Consider the following 21195-nt stretch of genomic DNA (forward strand, 5'->3'; position numbering starts at 1 on the left):
CAAAAAAATCGCAGATCGCCGCCATTACGCGTTAAAAAAAAAACAACAAAAATGACAAAAATCTTTCCCTTTGTTAGTAAACGCGATAACTTTTGCGCAAACCAATCAAAATACGCTTTTTGCGATTTTTTTTACCAAACATATGTAGCATAAAACAAATTGGCCGAAAATGTTAAAAAATTTTGATTTTTACATTTTTTGGGGGGGGAATTTCATATAAAAAATGTGAAAAATATTGTTATTTTTGCAAAATTTACGCTCTTTTTTTGTTTATAGCGCATGATCAAAAAATCGCACAGGTGATCAAATACCACCAAAAGAAAACTCTGTTTGTGGGAAAAAAAGGACGCCAAATTCGCTTAGATACAGCGTCGCACGACCGCGCAATTGTCCGTTAAAGTCACGCAGTGCCGAATCGCAAAATACCCCCTTGTCAGGAAGGGGGTAAAATCTTCCGGGGCTTAAGTGGTTAATTGGCTCTTGTCTACATTCTCTGTATGTATGTGAGATAGGGACCATAGTTTGTAAGCTCCTTGAGGACAGGGACTGATGTGAATGTGTAATATATAAAATGTTGTGTAAATTGTTGATGCCATAAATATACCTGAACAAAAGAATAAATGCTTAGATTCATTTCCTTAATTAAATTATTGATCAAATCATTTTAAGAAAGCAGATGTCATTCAACTATATATCATATGAACTCTTAAATCTATTTTTAAAAATACCTTTAATTTACCTTTAAGTATTCTTTCATACAAACCGAGTTGTAATTCAGATTTATTAGCCTTTTTATATAATCCAGGCAAGCTCTCTATTGTGGTGCTCGTGGTGTCTTTATTAAACCCCTCTGCCTTTTGCATCAATGCCGGCGCAGAGTTACATGTGAAAAGTGTTAGCAACTGACACCATCATATATTGCCAGTTTTTTTTTTTTATACTATTTTACAGTTGATGCCTTTGAAGTGTGAATTATCAGGGCCATCTGGAATGCATATGTTATCCTTATTACATGATATGTTATATTTTGCTAATGTGCTAAGACTGCTGTCTGGAAGTGTTGGCATGTTGATCTCAAGCTAACGCATTTCACATCAAAAGAAGACCAAGCTACATATTTTATAAAAACCGAGACTTTATTCAATAATTCAGGCATTAATAATACCTACGGATAGCCCCATGGTTAGATTACTGTTATTTGAACATTTTATTTAATAGGCATGCAAAAAAAAGATAACATTGAAAAAAAAACAAAAAAAAAAAAACCTTTAATATAGAAATTCATGGCTGGAGACTGAAAAAGTTGGCTTACTTGGCAGTAAGAAAATAAAAAAATAGAAAAAAAAAAAAAGAAACGATGACATATAGGAGAATGGTTCCTGTAATTGTGTAGGATGTCTTTATAGATGCTGTTTGATGTGATTTTATGTCACATGGGTCCAGGTCCAAGTTTAATCAAAATCCAATATGTTGCTGGAAGGCTAGGCTACAATTCCAGGACAGCGAATATAGAGGTATTTTAAACATCTAGGACGACAATAAAGCTTTTCAATATATAGTAATTGCAGGATATTGTCTCAGCTAAGCTTAGCACGCCCGCAATTATCCTCAGTGCTTTCTACATTGTATGGCGCATTGTTTTCTATGCTTTGTGTACTTCCCTTCTGAAAAATAAGTCAGGGTTTTACTTCACATATTATTTTGAATGGACAATAACGGAATAATATTTTACCTTTCCCATCCTTGGCTTTTTCATAACTGCTGGAGAAAAGTAAGATTAACACTTTCTTGGCCAAAAGATAGCAATCACTAAATGATTAGGCCAACATTTTGCAGTGTAAACTATTTTGCATACCAAAATAAAGTAAATACAATAAGGGTTTTCTTTGGCACAATATTTTATTGCAACATATTTTATTGAGATTTTAGTAAGCTTTACAACTTCACCATTTCTTGAGTACCCTGGCGAATCCGACAGAGTACTCAAGGAGCCTGTCTAAATTCGAAGGATACTGTCAAGAAGAAGGAGTGCTACTACATACCCTTTCCTTATTATACAACTTACTAATGTCACCACCAGATAACTCTGCTCTGATCTGGATGACTAAATGGGCAATAGATCTAAACTGTACCTTCACAGCAGCACAAATACAGAACATGATCTCGCTGGTTTTTAAAACATCTATCTGTACTAAAACACAGGAGACTAACTTTAAAGTGATGACCAGGTGGTATTATACACCTAATAAACTTCATAGGATGTTTCCAGACACTCCAGCAAACTGTTGGAGATGTGGAGGAGAGGATGCAGGGATACTTCACATTTTCTGGTCCTGTCCGAAATCCGTTATCCAAATATTTACGGAATATACTATTTACGAAGACCCGGCTTTTTTCCTGCTCCATTTGTCAGATATTCCCATGCAGAGATATGAGAAGTCAGTGGTGCGACATTTGGTCAACGGGGCAAAGGCCTGTATCCCTGCGTTATGGAAAAGTCCACACCCCCCAACGATAAAGGACTGGCTACGTAGAGTAGAGACTATTAATAAAATGGAAGACTTGATATTGACATCACAGTGTAAACGCGGACAGTATACTGAGACCTGGGAGACCTGGAATATCTTTATTTTGTCAGAGGAGGGAGCTAAGTTGATGTAGACATGAATGGAGAGGGGAGAGGGATCCATAGGATGACTACTGTGCAGGGGAAGAGAGGGAGAGAGGAAGAGAGGAAGGGGAAATGATTTAGGAATTTCCTCCCCCCCCTTTTTTTTTTTTTGGCGTTTGGTAGTTTATCTTTGTACGCAAGCGGGGTAATATAGTTGAGATTAGGAATTACTAGACCGCATTAATGTTAGAGGTGTTTATAGATAGTGGGGAGATATATAATTCTAATAATTTAAGATACCCCCCTGAAGAGACATATAGTTGATGATGCGGGTATGGAATGATCTCTAAATATGTAGGAGTGTTAATCTTGTATGATTTGACAGTGTGATATTACTTGCTCCACTCTTGAACTGTTGTAATTTCTTTTTTTTTTTTGTTATTTGTGTTGGAAAAAATAAAAGACATATTTGAAAAAAAAAAGAGATTTTAGTAAGCATATAATCCATATCAAATTAGAACATTGAACGATAACAATAAGAAGGTTACATAGGATTATCAGAATTAACAAGTATACTTTTTATTGATACAATGACAAAGGTTAGTGAGTCTTTGGCACAATATTTTAATAAAATCCCTGTTTTTTTATTAAAGAACAACAAAAGCTCAAACATGTAAAAAAAAAAAAAATGTATGTATTATAATTTTAACACTATAATTGTATGATTTTATTACCTACAATCAGAGCTAGGACAAGGGGTGGGTAGGTGGGGAGGCTGCCCTGGGCACTGTGGTATCATGTGAGGTGGGGGGGGGGGTGCCAAAAGGAGATGCGGAGGGGATTTGTGTTAGGAGGGGGAATTTGGGGAGCAAGAGGCAATGGGGGGTAAGTATTGTACTAGAGTGGTGATTTAGGGGGATTTGTGCTAGGAGAGGGGGATTTGAAGTGGGTGGGAGAAGACATGTACTAGAAGAGGAAATTTTAGGGGTACAGGATTTGTGTGAGCAGGGTTGATTTTTTTTTTCTAGGGTTGGGGGGATTTGGGGGATGGGGGAGAAAAGATTTTAGCAGGGGGGCAAATTTGTACTGTGAGAAGGGGGGGATTTAAGCTTTGGGGGTAAGCATGCAGATTAATGCTCTGTGTTTTTGTGGGGGGATTTTTACTGACGCTTAATGCTCATAATGTTTGGGGGGGAGCAGTTTGGCATGTTCGCTCCAGGCTCGAGATGACCTTGTCCCGGCACTGGTTACAATATTAAACAGATGAACACTGCCACCATTAGGCTGCAGTGGCAGGTTGAATGCTTCAACTTTATCAATGAAGCCTCCAGCCTGTATGTGAACACTGTCCTAGCTGACATGATGGTTACATGATCAGAAACCACTCAGCAAGGGCGAGAGCTGTCAGTTTGCTTGTGCTGCTTCTCCCATTCCAAGTCCGGGCTCTGCTGTACAGTGAATTGCAAGAGGCTGAAACCAAGTCAACAATTTTGAGTCATTTGGGGATCTGCTAAGCTACACTTTGCTTGATGCATTACAAAAAATAACAGTTCCTGTTATTTTAACCCCCCCCCCCATAGATTTGCATTGTGCTTTAAAATCCCACTTTAGCAACAATAGACAACCCTGCAACAATTAATCCCCCCAGCACACCCCACCACCCCTTGGCATCCCATGCGTTCAGTGCTGGAGGTGCCAGAACTGCATCCCAAAACCCCCCCATTCCCGCTAAGAAAGGCCCTGACTTTAACAGTTAAATAGTACATTTATTTATGTATTACTCACCAAAGGTAAAGGAGGAATATTTGAGGGGGGATAAGAGACAGCAGGGGGATTTGGTTCCAAAAGAGAGCCAGACACTTCAAATATTGGATAGTTGGAAGCTATGAAAGTGCCCTGTCTCTGTGTTCCAATGGTTTTCCTGTGTTGTCACCATGACACACCTGCCCCCAATGAAGACTACAAGAGACCTTTTCAACATACATTATGCAGGCATGGTCCACTGTGGTCACCATCAGGGAATCCACCCAACCCACCCACCCAATTCAGAATATGAACTTGTTGTGAAACGATTTGTGGTTAGAACAGCCGCCACACTTTTTGAAAAGTGTGTGTCTGCGGGAATTTGTGCCTATTCAGCCAAAAGAGCATTTGTAAGGTCAGGTGCTGATGATGGATAAGGAGACCTGGTTTTACAATCAGTTTCCAACTCATCCCAAAAGTGTTCAGTAAGGTTGAGGTCAGGGCTTTGTGGAGGCCACTTGAGATGCTACAAAAAATGGTCAAACCATGTCTTGGATTTGTTTGTACATAGGGAATAGCCATACTGGAACAGAAAAAGATCTTCCCCAAGCTGTTGTCACAAGATTGGACGTCCACCATAGTCAGAAACAGCCTTTACCACTTGCCGACCGCCGCAAGTACATATACTGCGGCGGTCAGCCCCGGCCAGGCAAAGTGACGTACCGGTATGTCACTAGCCTGTCACTGGCTTGTGAGCCAATAGCGGGCGAGCACATGCCCGCTGAGGCGCGCGCCCGCCCCAGCTCGCTCCCTAACAAGTCAGTGCGTGTGACCGGCGGACCCGATGTCCGCCGGTCACTCGCGATCGTTCGCCGGGAAGGGAGAAAGGCAGGTGGATAATGTAAACAAAGCCGCCTGTCATTCTCCCCTGTGTAAAAATGGAGATCACACGGTTCTACTATGTAGGACTGTTGATCTCTGTTTTTACACTAGTAGCCATGTCCAATCACAGTTAGAAACACGCCCCTAGGACACACTTAACCCCTCCCTCTCCAATACAATTAACCCCTTCCCTGCCAGTGTCATTTTTACAGTAACAGTGCATATGTATAGCACTGATTACTGCAGTAATGTCACTGGTAACCCCAAAAGTGTAAAAAATGTAAGTCAAGGGTCTGATCTGTCCGCCGCAATGTCACAGTCCCGCTAAAAAAAATCGCAGATCACCGCCATTACGCGTTTAAAAAAAGAAAACACAAAAATGACAAAAATCTTTCCCTTAGTTAAGCAAACCAATCAAAATATGCTTTTTGCGATTTTTTTTTACCAAACATATGTAGCATAAAACAAATTGGCCGAAAATGTTAAAAAATTTTGATTTTTAAATTTTTTTGGGGGGAATTTCATTAAAAAAAAATGTGAAAAATGTTGTTATTTTTGCAAAATTGACGCTCTTTTTTTGTTTATAGCGCATGATCAAAAAATTGCACAGGTGATCAAATACCACCAAAAGAAAGCTCTGTTTGTGGGAAAAAAAGGACGTCAAGTTTGTTTAGGTACAGCGTTGCACGACCGCGCAATTGTCCGTTAAAGTCACGCATTAAAAAATCACAAAAAGAACCCTGGTAAGGAAGGGGGTAAAATCTTCCGGGGCTTAAGTGGTTAACAGAAGTATCCTTCTCTGTATCTACTGTAATAGATGATATATATTTAAATTTGCCCCAATCAGAAAACCAGAGACTTTTCAGCGACCAATCTTAAACACTTAACATTCTCCAAACAATTTAACGATCGCTCACCTTTCTGCTTATCAATTTCTCAGCTTACACTCTTGGCTTGGGAGATCTTTTCACGTTTTGTGAGAACTGCTCCTGATATCTCAGTGCTTTATTTTATGCGTCCCTCTCCATTATATCATTTGCAGAATTGCCAAGAAAATAAGTTAGTTCTATCCCCATACTTAACTCATAGAAAAATAAAAATTAAATTACCCAGACTGTTATTTTCGTTCCTTGGCTGTTTTAATGCAGTATGGCTGGAAAATTTGAATAAATAGCTTGTGTTAATGGCGTTTTCCAGTAAAGCTGAGCTTATTGTAATTCTATGTGACTCACTGTATACACAACTTCCTGACAGAGGAAGTCCCCAAATTACTGACATTCCTTCAGCTAAACCTAAAAATATTCCTGTCTTAATTTCACCGTTGGTATAGTCTCCAAATAATAACATGAAGACTAAATCTGTAATGATATTTGGGGAATTTTTAAAAATATAATATTTTATAATAATATGACTGTATACAGTCTCTCATACCATCAGATCATTGGTTGGGTTAATCGGCAGGCACGTGTTTCTATATGTTTGACAGAGTTGCTTCTATGCTTCATAAATTAAATGACATGGAATCTGTTTGTGCACTGTTCCACTTATATTAATATATGAGCTGTAGCTATATTCATTTAAAGCTGAACGTGAGGCAGAAATAAAAGTGCACATATATATTTTATATTTTTTTTATATACTTTAACCACTTAAACCCCTGAAGATTTTACCCCCTTCCTGACCAGGGCCTATTTTGCGATTCGGCATTGCGTGACTTTAACGGACGATTGCGCTGTCGTGCGACGCTGTACCCAAATGAAATTGAGGTCTTTTTTTTTCCCACAAACAGAGCTTTCTTTTGGTGGTATTTGATCACCTGTGCGATTTTTTGATCATGCGCTATAAACAAAAAAGAGCGACAATTTTGCAAAAATAACAATATTTTTCACATTTTTTTATATGAAATTCCTGAAAAAAAAATGTAAAAATCAAAATTTTTTTAACATTTTCGGCCAATTTGTTTTTTGCTACATATTTTGGTAAAAAAAATTGCAAAAAGCATATTTTGATTGGTTTGCGCAAACGTTATTGCGTTTACTAACTAAGGGAAAGATTTTTGTAATTTTGGCGGCGGCGATCTGCAATTTTTTTTTGCGGGACTGCGACATTGCGGCAGACAGATCGGACCCTTGACTGGCATTTTTGCCACTTTTGGGGGTACCAGTGACATTACTACAATAATCAGTGCTATACATATGCACTGTTACTGTAAAAATGACACTGGCAGGGAAGGGGTTAACTTTATTTGAGAAGGAGGGGTTAAGTCTGTCCCTAGGGGCGTGCTTCTAACTGTGATTGGATGTGGCTTTTTATGTAACAGCAGAGATCTACGGTCCTACATAGCAGGACCGTATGATCTCTGCTGTTACACAGGGGAGAATGACAGGCGGCTTTGTTTACATTAGCCGCCTGCCTTTCTCCCGGTGTAACCGTCGATCGCGAGTGAGCGGTGGACATTGGGTCCGCCGCTCACACGCACGGGGGGGTCCGTGAGCGAGCGGGAGCGTGCGCTAGCGACGTAGTACTAAGTCACTTTGCCTGTGAGGACGTAAAACGTTGTTAGGCAGTATGCAAGTGGTTAAATAATTAATTAATTTATTATTATTATTTTTTTTTTTTTTTTAATAAAAGCAGTATAAGTACTCTTGTAGTCCCTGTACAGCAGAGCTCAGCCTTGGAGAGAAAGAAACTGCGCAAGGAGCAATTCATTTTCAGTGTTCGTGTGCTAACAAGGGATATGTTCATAAGAGGAGAGGGCAGAGTGACAGAGAGATAAACTCATCATTCTGCTGCTTCTCTTTTCACTGACCAGTCACAGTCTGGGGAAGTGAACAAGACCTGTAAGTGTCACTTAGCTTTTAAACTAAGCCTAGCCTGTAGAAGGAGAGCATTGATATGCAGCGCTGCCCCCTAAAGAGCCACTGGATTAATTGGTCCTCCTATTTATGCACAGCCAAGCAACACGCATTTCCCAACTTCCACACAAAGCCAGTAACCAGTCCATGGACTTGTTTTTGTTGTTTTATTGAGGGAAAACAACTTGGACGGGGATAAGGGATTATAGGATGGCCAATTTGACTTGGTAGAACAACTCGAGGACAACTTCATTTTAAACACAGAAAGTTTCAGATTCGGCACCTTATTCCCTCCAGAATGATATCAGTCTTTCTTGAATTACCAAAAATAATTTCTCTTGTAGGAGCTCTATGTCCCCTTAGTGGACCTTAGCAAAGTCCCACAATTACAGGAGCTCTATGTCCCCTTTCTTGAAAATATTAGCCCATCTGACTGCCTTGTCCCTGAGCAAAGGATTTAGGTTTAGCTATGACACTGTCCCCATAAAAGCATGCTGCATATTGCATCTGGCAGTTCTCTCCCTTTGACCTGGATAAGACTGCTGTTCAAGCCTCCTGCTTTCCAGGTCTTCCCATGCTATCCAGGTTGTCTCCTAGAAAAGATTTAAGGGTAGTGGAGAGCCCTCTTTTCAGCTTTTCTCTTTCAGCTCCAGCCTAGAACCGCTTTTCCCTGCAATTACAGCTGCAAGTCTTTTTGGGGATGTCTCTACCAGATTTAGAGAGTTACTTTGTTGCCCACTTTTCTTTGCGAAATATCTCAAGCTCTGTCAGAATGGATGGAGAACGTCTGTGAACAGCAATTTTAAAGTCTTGCCACAGATTCTCAATTGGATTTAGGTCTGGACTGTGACTGGGCCATTCTAACACACGAATATGCTTTGAGCTAAACCATTCCATTGTAGCTCTGGCTGTATGTATAGGGTCGTTGTCCTGCTGGAAGGTGAACCTCCACCCCAGTCTCAAGTCTTTTGCAGACTCTAACAGGTTTTCTTCTGAGATTGCCCTGTATTTGGCTCCATCCATCTTCCCATTAACTCTGGCCATCTTCCCTGTCCCTGCTGAAGAAAAGCATCCACACAACATGATGCTCCCACCACCATGTTTCACAGTTGGGATGGTGTGTTCAGGGTGATGTGCAGTGTTAGGTTTACGCCACACATAGCATTTTGCTTTTAGGCCAAAAAGTTAAATTTTAGTCTCATCTGACCAGAGCACCTTCTTCTACATGTTTGCTGTTTCCCCCACATGGCTTCTCGCAAACTGCACATGGGACTTCTAACGTCTTTCTTTTACCAATGGCTTTCCTCTTGCCACTCTTCCATGAAGGCCAGATTTGTGGAGTGCACAACTAATAATTGTCCTGTGGACAGATTCTCCCACCTGAGCTGTGGATTTCTTCAGCTCCTTCAGAGGTACCATGGACCTCTTGGCTGCTTCTCTGATTAATGCTCTACTTGTCCGGCCTGTCAATTCCTTGGCCTTCATGATGCTGTTTGTTCACTAAGGCTGGCCATACACTATACAATTTTCTTATTCAATTTCCTTTAGATTTACCTTAAACTATGTAGTGCAAGGGCCTGCCTGATTGCATACAAATTGAAAGTGTTTAGGTTTGACCCTATATTACATGGTTTTGGTAAATCTAAAGGAAAGTTGAACAAGAAAATTGTATAGTGTATGGCCAGCCTAAGACTCTATTACAAACCTCTGAGGTCTTCACAGTACCGCTGTATTTATACTGAGATTAAATTACACACAGGTGGACTCTGTTTACTAACTAGGTGACTTCTAAAGGCAATTGGTTCCACTAGATTTTAGTTAGGGAATCAGAGTAAAGGGGGCTGAATACAAATGCACAGAACACTTTTCAGATATTTATTTGTAAAATTTTGTAAAAAAGAATTTGAAAACCAGTTATCATTTTCCTTATACTTCACAATTATGTGCCACTTTGTGTTGGTCTATCACATAAAATCCCAATAAAATACATTTACAATTTTGGTTGTCACCCGTCCTTGGGGACACAGAGGCACCGCCCCCCTATCCATGCATCCGGCCCTCTAATCTACATGCAGGGCGCCGGATGCATGGATTCCAATGTTTTTTTTTGTTTTTTTTTAAGCACGTGAATAGAGCCAGAGGCTCTAAGGCTAAGTTCACACGTAGGCGTTTTGGGGCGTTTTTGGGGCGTTTTTCTGCTCTAGGATCAGCTCAAAAAACGCCCAACAAGACAAATCCTATTCATTTCAATGGCCCCTGTTCACATCTGAACGCTCAAAAAGTACATGAGCTTCTTTTTGGGCAGATTACAGGCGTTTTTATTTTTTTCCATTGGTTACTAGTCAACCTAAAAACGCCAGCACAAAAACGCCAGCACAAAAACGCCAGCACAAAAACCCCAAAAAAACCGCTCATAAAAACGCCTGAAAAAACGCCTAAAAAACGCCTGTAAATAGCAATGCCAAGATGTGAACGTAGCCTAATAGGCTTCAAAAAAGGGTGGGCTCGGGGCGCAGAGCACTGCGCCCCGAGCCCACCCTGTTGTGTGACAATAGCGAATGAATATTCGCTATTGTCACATGGATTCTTCTCCTGGCTAATCAGGAAGCGGGTCTCTGAGACCTGTTTCCCGATTGGCTGAAAGGTGAAGCTATGCCATTGGCCGAGGAAAAGGAGGGAGGAGACGCAGGAGACTGATGGGGAAGCCGCCGCCACTGCTGATGACTGCCGACTGCCCTCCACATGTCCAGGTTGAGAGGGTGAGTGAATCGGTGACCTGGGGGGGTATGGTGTGCAGGCTGGTGTGGTCCGGTGGGGGGGGGGCCCCGCCTATGGAGCACCAGCCGCCACTGATTGTAACATGACAAAATGTGGAAAATTTCAAGAGGTATGAATACTTTTTCAAGGCACTGTAAGCTAAAGTTAGAAGCTAATTGACTACCATATACAGCTGCACCAGATTCTGAGTGCACCAGTTTTAATAAACCTACCCCTGGCCAGGGAACAGAAAAGTACCTGGGTGGGCTATGCTGTGTAATTTTCAGGAATGGCTGGACAAAAATACAAATTCTTTGGCAGTATATGAATTTTATCTGTGTACCACTTAGCAGTTTGCCTGGAGTTCAGCTTTAAGTGTAAAAAAGTATATTTTTTAGCATCCCACAAAACATGATACCTGCTATAAACTTAGCAAAACAAGTGCCATTTTTGTCAGCTAGCTTCACGTAAATAAATCTTTGGTATGTATTAAACTCATAAATACGATCTATCTTCTTAATTCCTCTGCCTCCTTGTTTATGACTGATCTGCCAGCCAAATATACAACTAAACGGCGTTAACAGTATGTGGCAGTTCATTTGAAAAACTCCCTACTTAGCCTAAGTTATGGATTTTCATAATTCTAATTACAAACATGACTAAGTAGGGACATTTTCAGGTAATTTATGAGAGCAGAATATTAGTTTTTCTGCAGCTGAATACAGAGATATCTAAATATGTTTCACTATGTTCCTTATCCAAATGAAACAGGAATTTCTGATGTGGGAAATAATTATACTTTTCCCTTTTTTTTTTTTTTACTTTTTTTTTTTCTTTTTTTTTTTAATATTCTATATCTCATTGATACAAAATTATTGTGCGAATACCGTTTCTTTTTTTTTTTTTTTTTGTATTCCTCATTAAATTGCAATTTTGGGTCTTTACCACTGGAAGCTTAGTAACAAGGGGAAAAAGTTTACATTCTGTAAGTATGTCATTAAACTCCAATTTGACATGGTGTTTGCAGATATAGATGAATGCCGTGAAAACAAATGTGGAGACCACGCGCGATGTGAAAATACTGCCGGAGGGTTCAACTGCTCGTGTCTTGAAGGTTATCAGTCGTCCTCAGGAAGCCTGTACTTTCAGCCAGACGACGGGACTTACTGTCAAGGTAAGTTGCGCTGCCATGAATACGCAACTTTTTGTGTTCTTTAATTACAATAGCTTTACAAAGGAGAGATTCTTCCTCCAGGTAATATTCAGTATAATTACATTTATTAAAAATAAAATGGATGACAAAAAGGTATTATTGCAGTTTTCGATATTGCTTTAATTACTTTCAACATTTTATTTTTCTGGAAAGAAGTAGTGAATGTACTTTTTTTTAATTTTGGAATAAGTAAGGAAGAATGAGAACTCTAATCTAATCTAATCAGGTGTTTATTGCTGTCTGTGGCCCCCTTGGCTACACTCACTTTCTTTATTTGCCCCAGAGACTACCATCACCAAGACAGAAAGTGATGGGAAATATAACATTTTAGACTTTACTTCAGAACAGGAATCCTCAAACTACGGCCCTCCAGCTGTTGAGGATTTACACATCCCATGATACATTGTAAAACTCTGACATTCACAGACATGGCTATGCATGATGGGAATTGTAGTTCCTGAACATCTGGAGGGCCATAGTTTGAAGACCCCTGCTTCAGAACAACATACTAGCACTTTTCCACTGCAAGTACCGGCTCGGCTCTACTCGGCTCTACTCGGCCCTGCTTGGCCCTGCTTGGCCCGGTTTGCTTTTCCACTGCTGGTACCGCAGCAACCCGGTTAAGAAACGCTGCTCTAGACTTATAAGTCAAAATTTGAAATATTTGGCTGTAGCAAAAAGCAATTTGTGCGCAAAGGGCTAGAAAGTGGTACACTAATAAGTGTCCGCATTTACCTTATTCTAATTTGAGCTGGATACTGTAATGGACAGATTTAAATGGTTACTGGTAGCTATTTGATGGTTCTGCAGGTAAATGATGGTGCTGGTCTACAGTTTTTCGGAGGTCTGCAACAGCGCCATCGCTTCAGCAGAAACTATACTTGAATGGGAAGGTAGGAACACCCATTGTCCGAAATAATGGCTGGGTAAGAGACTCCTCTCCTAATATCGCTGCTCAGCTTAGGGGGTTGGGCAACTTGTTGTATCTAATTACACTGTGATTTACTAAAACTGGAGAGTGCAAAATCTGATGCAGACGTGCATTGTAGCCAATCAGCTTTTAACCTCAGCTTGTTCAATTAAGCTTTGACAAAAAAAAAATGGAAGCTGATTGGTTTCTTTTAAACGGTTTTTACTAAAGGCAAAAGAAACATGGTACAGCATTATACAGTGAAAATATTAGGTACATGCCTTGATAAAACAAGGCGCTTTAAAATACAAAACTGCAGCATATAACATTCAAATAACAGGTAACAATGTGATACGTAAATGGGATCGACCCGGCGTCCTGTCTGAGAAGCAATGAGGGTACGCTCAAACTGTAGGTGTGGCCGAGGCCACACTGCGTGGATGGACCCCCACACAGAGGGGTCTCAACCAAAACCAAGGTATAGCTCTTAATTGGGTACGCCGAGGGCCGAGTAGGGGGGGGGGCTGGGTTGGCAGGGTTGGAAAGAAAGTAGGGTAAGTAGGAGAGGGTCGTGGGGGGGAGGTAACAGCAGGTGCCCGGGGGGAATCTCGAACCCCCCTAGGGGCCCAGGTGGAAAGAGAGACGGTAATGAGGACGCCCAATCAGGTGAGTACAAGGCTGTCGTCAAGGCCTGGTGGGAGGCAATGGTCAATCCAGGGTCGCCATAGCCGTTCATAGGGGGTCAGTTTGCCCAACAAAATTGCTTCCGTTTTAGCATGTAGCATGGCTTGGGTAACCCTGTGTAGCATAGCCAGATGACAGAGCGTGGGGGTTTTCCATGCTTTCGCGATGGTTTGCTTTGCAGCAGTCGTAACATATAGGTAGAGTTTGAATTGACAGTGGGTAAGGTTAGGTGGATTGCGATTCAGGAGAGCAGATGTCGGGTCGGGGGCAAGTGAGGTGCCAAACATGGTGGACAGGGTATCGCGTACTTTGGACCAGAAGGCTCGCACCACAGGGCATTCCCACCAGATATGTGCGTGGGTACCTGGCTGATTGGTTTCAATGCAGAACTGCATCTGATTTTGCACTTCCCAGTGTTAGTAAATGAACCCTAGTATGTGACATTGCATTTATTTTCTCTACAGAAATTTTGGTATAACCACAGAGCCCATCCATTTCTGTTAGCGTGCACCAACAGGTTAATCCACCATTATTACCTCCTCATCCACCACCACAGAGAGACAGTTCCCTTGAAACGCGTTGGCTCGATCTGTACATTTTTAATACTTTCAATAAACAACTCTATTCTCCCATTAATTGCATTGTTCCAGACACTGGAAGCTCCTCCCTCCCCATTTAAGTGATCCTAAAGAGACATTCCATAATTTACAGAACTATTGGTATGTCTCCTAGACACTGCTCTCTCATTAGCCATTGAGCTTCAGTAGCATTGCAGGCAACAACCAAATTAATTCTAGCAATGACAAAGAAAGTTTCATTTCAGTGATTCTGCCGCTAACAAAGTGTCAACAGCATCAGCATTGCCCATGTGACATGGCCCTAAGGACTTTTTGCCTGTTCACGAAACAAAATCTAAATAAAAAATATAAATCCTGCTCTATAATAATAATGCTAATAATTACATTCTCCAAGTAGCTAGAATAATTATCTTAGTGGTTTACCCAGCGTACATATATATATGAAATAAACAGTATGTAACAAGCAAATAGAATAATGCGCAGTTAGCTGCCCCATACAATTTCCCAACATAGGCCCCGTGTGACTATAATTCTTATTATTTAAATTATAATAGCATTGCTAAAATAATACAAGTAAATAACAGGATTCTACCAGATGGAACAAATCCACAGATAAAAAGTTCTGAGTACAGCTATGCGTCGCTACCAATCAGAAGATTTCAGTTATCCTTCTTTTTAAAGCTGAACTCCAAGCAAACAGCTAAACACAGAGATGAAATGCATATATGAGAGCTGTTTTACCTGCCAAAGGATGTCTATATCTGTCCATCCATTCCTGGGATTGACACAGCTCTGCAAAACTCTACAGGCATCCTGGAGACCTAACTTACCTCTACTGCAGTTAAAATAGAATTATGGGCAAAACCTAATTCCTCCTTCACCCCTAACACCTGTTATGTTCTAACCCAGGGGTCGGGAACCTTTTTGGCTGAGAGAGCCATGAACACCACTATATTTCAGGGGTCGGGAACCTTTACTTAACCGCCTTAGCGGTATCCCCGAGCGTGACTCGGGGTGGATTTTTCAGGCTAGGATCGGTATCCCCGAGTCACGCTCGGGGTAGATGTGCAGAGCGCGCAGCGCTGTCTCTTACCTTCTCCTGGTGATCCAGCGATGATCTCCCATTGCTGTGATCGCCAGCCGAGATCCCCGCCGCTCCTCCATCGGTCTGATGACTTCCTAGTTCTGTTCCCTGCAGCAACAATGCTATATATATATATATATATATATATATATATATATATATATATATATATGTATATGTATGTATATATATATATATATATATATATATATATATATATATATATATGTATATATATATATATATATATATATATATATGTATATATATATATATATATATATATATATATGTATGTATGTGTATGTATGTGTATATATATATATATATATATATATATATATATATATATATATATGTATGTATGTGTATGTATGTGTATATATATATATATATATATATATATATATATATATATATATATATATATATATATATATATATATATATATATATATATATATATATATATATATATACTTATACATATATATACACGCATGAATTATAATCTAATCAATAATATAATTTTATTATATAATAAAATTATATTATTGATTAGAATATAATTCATGCGTTTGTGTTTCAAATTTATCACATCTGGGATGTCTACTAGAGTCTTGTTTTGGTCAGGTTTAAGTCAGTAATTACTAAGAATTGTAGGCCTATAATACATAACGCCAAATTTCCGTGAAAAAAATTGTACCGCTTTTGGTACATAATTCCTGACATAATCATACCGCCAGGGAGGTTATTATTCATATTCATGGGCTGCAGCTATACAGTGAGTAGATGGAGCCGTGTGAAAGTGCCTGGATTCCGGTCGGGAAGAGAGTAGAGCAGGCAGGTATGCAATGAGGCCGAAGTGGTGACGCGCCTGCAGGCCTGCGAGTGATGGAGGTGAGTATAGGCCCTGAGAAAATGGTGGCCGGCCGCTGAAGGCTTCAGAAGTGGATGTGAGAGGCAGCTCCTATGGGTCCCCGGGTGTCAGAGGAGAAGGAGATCGTGTCTGTCAGGGCACAGGGAGCGGATGGCAGGTCTCCTTACCGGATTGCCAAGCCCCTCAGATGCACAGCACACGAGCTGGCGGCGGTACCGCGAGTAGGCCCTCGTCCGTATCGCGGCAATCCGGTCACCCAGAGACGAACTGAGTGTAGCGGTGGGTAGCCCACAAAGTGTACCGTCGATGGATGCAGAAATCTCCTTGGCACCGGGCACAGGCACAGCTACGCGGATGGCACTGGATTGAGTGGTAGACGCGGCTGAGCTCTGGGACTACACGTCCAGCGCGGCTCATGTCCGGACACGCCACCCTTTATTAAAGATTTGTCTACGAGCCAGATGCAGCCATCAAAAGAGCCACGTCTGGCTCGCGAGCCATAGGTTCCCTACCCCTGAGCTAACCTGTGTAACAACAAACTGTATACTTACCTATGTTCAGGCCACTCCAGTCTGGTCACGTGATCTCCTCTGTGTCAGCCAGTGTTGGCTGCAGGGAAAAGGAGAGAACGCTCAAACAATGGCTAGTAATGCCTGAGAGCAATGCCATTACTCCTAGACTTCAATGGCCCATCCATTGTCGGTTCTCCTTCCCGACCCCTGCAGCCGCACTGGCTGACACAGGGGAGTTGAATCATGTTAAATTTAAACTAGAAAAAATCAGCACAAGTAAATACTAATAATTGCAGCTCAACACTCAAGGCCAATTACACATCACCTTCAAATTTCAAATGAGCTAATAAAAAAATAGGGCTGCAAGAAATATTCATATTTAACCACTTTAAGACCGGAAGATTTGACCCCCTTCCTGACCAGGCCCTATTTTGCGATTCGGCACTGCGTTATTTTAACGGACAATTGCGCGGTCGTGCAACGCTGTACCCAAATAAAATTGACGTCCTTTTTTTCCCACAAATAGACCTTTCTTTTGGTGGTATTTGATCGCCTGTGCGATTTTAATTATTGTGCTATAAACAAAAAAAGACAGACAATTTAAAAAAAAAAAAAAATATATTTTTCACATTCTGCTAAATAACATTCCCAAAAAAAAAAAAATTAAAAATCAATTTTTTTTTAACATTTTAGGCCAATTTGTTTTCTGCTACATATTTTTAGTAAAAAAAACACAATAAGCGTATTTTGATTGGTTTGCGCAAAAGTTATCGCATTTACTAACTACGGGAAAGATTTATGTCATTTTTATTGTTTTTTTTCTTTTTACTAGTAATGGCAGCGATCTGCAATTTTTTGCGGGACTGCGACATTGTGGCGGACAGATCGGACCCCTAACTGACATTTTTTACACTTTCTGACGTGTGTGGGGGGGGGGGTTCTGTGACACAGACAGAGATCACAGGTTCAGCTATGCTGAGTCCTGTGATCTCTCCCTGTCTGTCACTGAGAAGATCCGCCTGCTTTGTTTACATAAGCAGGCAGGTCTTCTCACACTTTCCCCGATGATCGGGGAAGAGAGGCGGTAATCACCACCTCTTCTTCTCTGGCCCGACTCCCGATGTGTCTAAACACAGCGGGAGCGAGCCTCCGGGAGCGTGCACGCACCGCTGAGACCACTGGGAGTCCAGTGACATAGGTCTACATTGCTGGACCCAGGGGAGCCGCACTGCCGCAGTAGGATTACTGTCGGCAGTCGGCAAGAGGTTAAAAAACATAAATCTAATAAAATATATAAGAGAAAGTCAAAAGAAATTTCCATAAAAAGTTCATAAAAAAGATCCCAGATGGTGCAAAGTGGTGTCTCTAGATTGAACATGCAGGCATCATATAATGTGCAGCACCTCCACCATACACACAGATGGCCGCTCACCTTAGGACCATGACCTCCTGAACCAATAGGATGGTCAAACAAGCATTCCCATGAAGGGATCTAATAGTCTCCCAATGGCCCGAGTGGACCTGAGACAGCCAATTCCTCCATAGGAACGTGGATATCGATATAAAAGCAAATAGAAAGAATCAAATTATTTCTGTTATATAATCATTTATTCAATAAATGTAGAACTACCTGCAATTCTGGCACTTGTCACGAGTGCACAAACAAGCGCTCTGTGTATATACATATAATCCAATTAAATGACTGCGGGTGACGTCATGCGTGGCTCCTTTCCCCATACACGTTACGTCCTGGGCAGGACTTCGTCAGTGGGGTCCAGGATGTAACACGTATGGGGGAAGAAGCCACGCATGATGTCACTCGCTGTCATTTTATTGGATTATATAGGTATACACAGAGTTCTCATTTGTGCACTTGTGACAAGTGCCAGTATTGTAGGTAGTTCTACATTTATTGAACTTATTGAATTGACTCATCAGCTGTCAGCTGGCTTCCCCCCGCTAAGAGCTGAAATGTAAAAAAAAGAATGCGGGCAATAGAAAACTCTGAAGAAAAAAAAAAAAACAGCATAGCTTTCCCATCCCCCCAATTCTCCTTTGGGTCTGGTATGGATGATAGGGGAAACCCATGTAAAAAAAACGGCGTGGGGTTCCCCCAAAATCTATACTAGACCCTTATTCAAGCATGCAGCCCAGCAGGCCAGGAAAGGGGGGGAGCAAACAACCTCCCTCCTGAACTATAACAAGCCACATGCCCTCAATATGGGGGGGTGCTTTGGGGCAGGGGGAGCTCTTCCCCACAACCCTGGGCGGGGGGTTGTGGAGGTCTGCAGGTGGACCAAAAAAGTTAATAAAGACACCACACGAGTTTCTGACAATACCTTTATTAAAAAATAAAAAACAATGCCTCCCGGTGTAGATCTATCATCAATCATGTTGCCCCGCCGCACCACTGGACCCAAAAAAATAAAAATAAAAAACTTCCAGGCTCATCGAAGGCTCCCTGCAGACTGCCTACTCCGCCATCTGACATTTCTTAAAGTGATGTTAAAGGTTTCTTTTTTTAAAATAACAAATATGTTATATTCACCTCCTCCGTGCAAGGATTTTGAACAGAGCAGCCCAGATCCTCCTTTTCTGGGGTGCCCTGGTGCCGCCCCTGGCTCTTCCTCTTCTTTGGGTGCCCCCATGGAGAGCCGATTTCCATGGGGACACCCATGCGGGCGGGCATGCTCCCGAGTCCTGCTGTTGCGTTCATTGACACAGGCAGCAGAAATCGGCCCTGCCCCCGTGTCAATGGATTTGATTTACAGCAGCGGGAGCCAATTGTTCCTGCTGCTATGAATCTATCCAATGAGGACCCGAGACAGAGGCTGGAGCTGCTGGGCTCATGCTCAAGGCTGGAACAATCAGGTTCAGGTAAGAAAAGGGGGGGGGGGTCTGAGGGGGCCAGGTGGAAGCAGAAAAGACTTTACAACTCCTTTAAATAGAGGGGCAGAGTCACCCAACAATGTTAGTGGGTGACCCCACCCCCTTGTGACGTCATTGACCCAGCATGCCCTGGTCGGTAGTGTCACAAGGGGCGGGGTCACCCACTGACGGTCAATGAGGAACGCTCAACGAGGCTGGAGGATTTTATAGTTCTTCTTTTTTCAGGTCCAGTGGTGCGGCAGGCGTCATGATTGACAATGGATTTACACCAGAGGACATTTTTTTTTTTAATTGTCAAGAACTTGTGTTGTGTCTTTATTCCCTTTTTACACTTTTTTGGTGAATGGGTTAGGGTACTATGTACCCCATACTCATTCACGTAAGGGGTGGGCGGGATCTGGGGGCCACCTTGTTAAAGTGAAGTTAAAATGAATAAACAAAACAAAATTAAACTAAACTAATTCTGAAACGAGCCAATGAAACAAAATTAGTAACATTACGAATCAATACGAAACTAAACAAATTTGTTCGTTCTGCACATGTCCACTTTTTACCTTACTGCATACAATGCAGTAAGGTAAAAAAAACTTTCCTTTACAACCATTTAATGGCTCATTCAAACAGATGATTAATCCCATCCTCCATGCAAAGCCACTGGCAGATGCGCGTGAGTCCACTTGGAGCTGCATGCTGGCAACCAATAGCAGTGGATGCAAATGCAGTGGTGGCACAGACAACAATCACACGTGAAAGTTTGGCTTGCTGGCATAATCAAGTGCATGGATCCGAATGAAGACACTGTGCATTTGGATTTGTGCACCTGCTTCTGTCCATATGTCAAACTTTAACATGCAATTACGTCTGTGCCACCGCTGCATGTGCATCCACTTCGATAGGTTGACAGCATGCAGCTCCGAGGCGGACGCACACGCATCTGCCAGCAGCTCTGAAGAGGATGAGATTAATTGTCCATCTGAATTAGCCCCAAACGTATGAAGTGAAAGCCAAACCATCTCTTTTTTCCTTTGCTCTAGTGTTTAAATAAAGGCTCTTAAGAGCCTTGTAAATTATATCATACCAACGAAGGCTTCCAAAGCACAAAATGGCACCCAGGGCCTCACTTAGCTAAACATGGTTGAGCATATCTGCAGGCATGTCTGTGACTTGGAAAGCGGCCAGCGTATCTCCTCCGAGATTGTCTTGACATTATTCCGGAAGGCCCTCTTCAGTGTAAACATGATTTGGACAGCGTAGAGCGAAAAGGATGACAGCAGAGCTCACATGGACTCTGGAGAATGGCCCAGGGAAGGAGGAATCAAAAAGACGCTGGCGGTATGCCAACTAAGGCTCAGTTCAGAGCCGAGCTGACTGCCTGGTGCTCTACAGAGAGAACAATGGAGCTGATCTATAAAAACCAGAGGAAGCAAAAGATAGAGGTGTTTCCTTCAGTAACCAATCAGATGTTGGCCTTCTAAGTTTATTGACCACCTTTGCTAAGCAACGTTGGCAAACCCTTCAAAATGTTTACATGTTATTTATTCATTTACTTTAAAGTTGAGCTCCAGGCAAAAAAACAAAAAGCTAATTAGTGCAGCCC

The 21195-nt window shown here is 41.6% G+C and overlaps 1 protein-coding gene across 1 annotated transcript in view; it reads left to right on the forward strand.

Moving 5' to 3' along the window:
* Positions 1 to 21195, forward strand: part of ADGRL4 (adhesion G protein-coupled receptor L4) — a 294420-nt gene that overhangs the window by 136069 nt on the left and 137156 nt on the right. The window contains exon 4 of the mRNA XM_082265059.1: positions 11876 to 12022. Within this exon, the coding sequence (XP_082121185.1) occupies positions 11876 to 12022 (147 nt within the window). The remainder of the gene's footprint in view (positions 1 to 11875; positions 12023 to 21195) is intronic.

Source organism: Pelophylax lessonae (assembly GCF_965119305.1).
Source record: "Pelophylax lessonae genome assembly, chromosome: 8".
Taxonomy (NCBI): domain Eukaryota; kingdom Metazoa; phylum Chordata; class Amphibia; order Anura; family Ranidae; genus Pelophylax; species Pelophylax lessonae.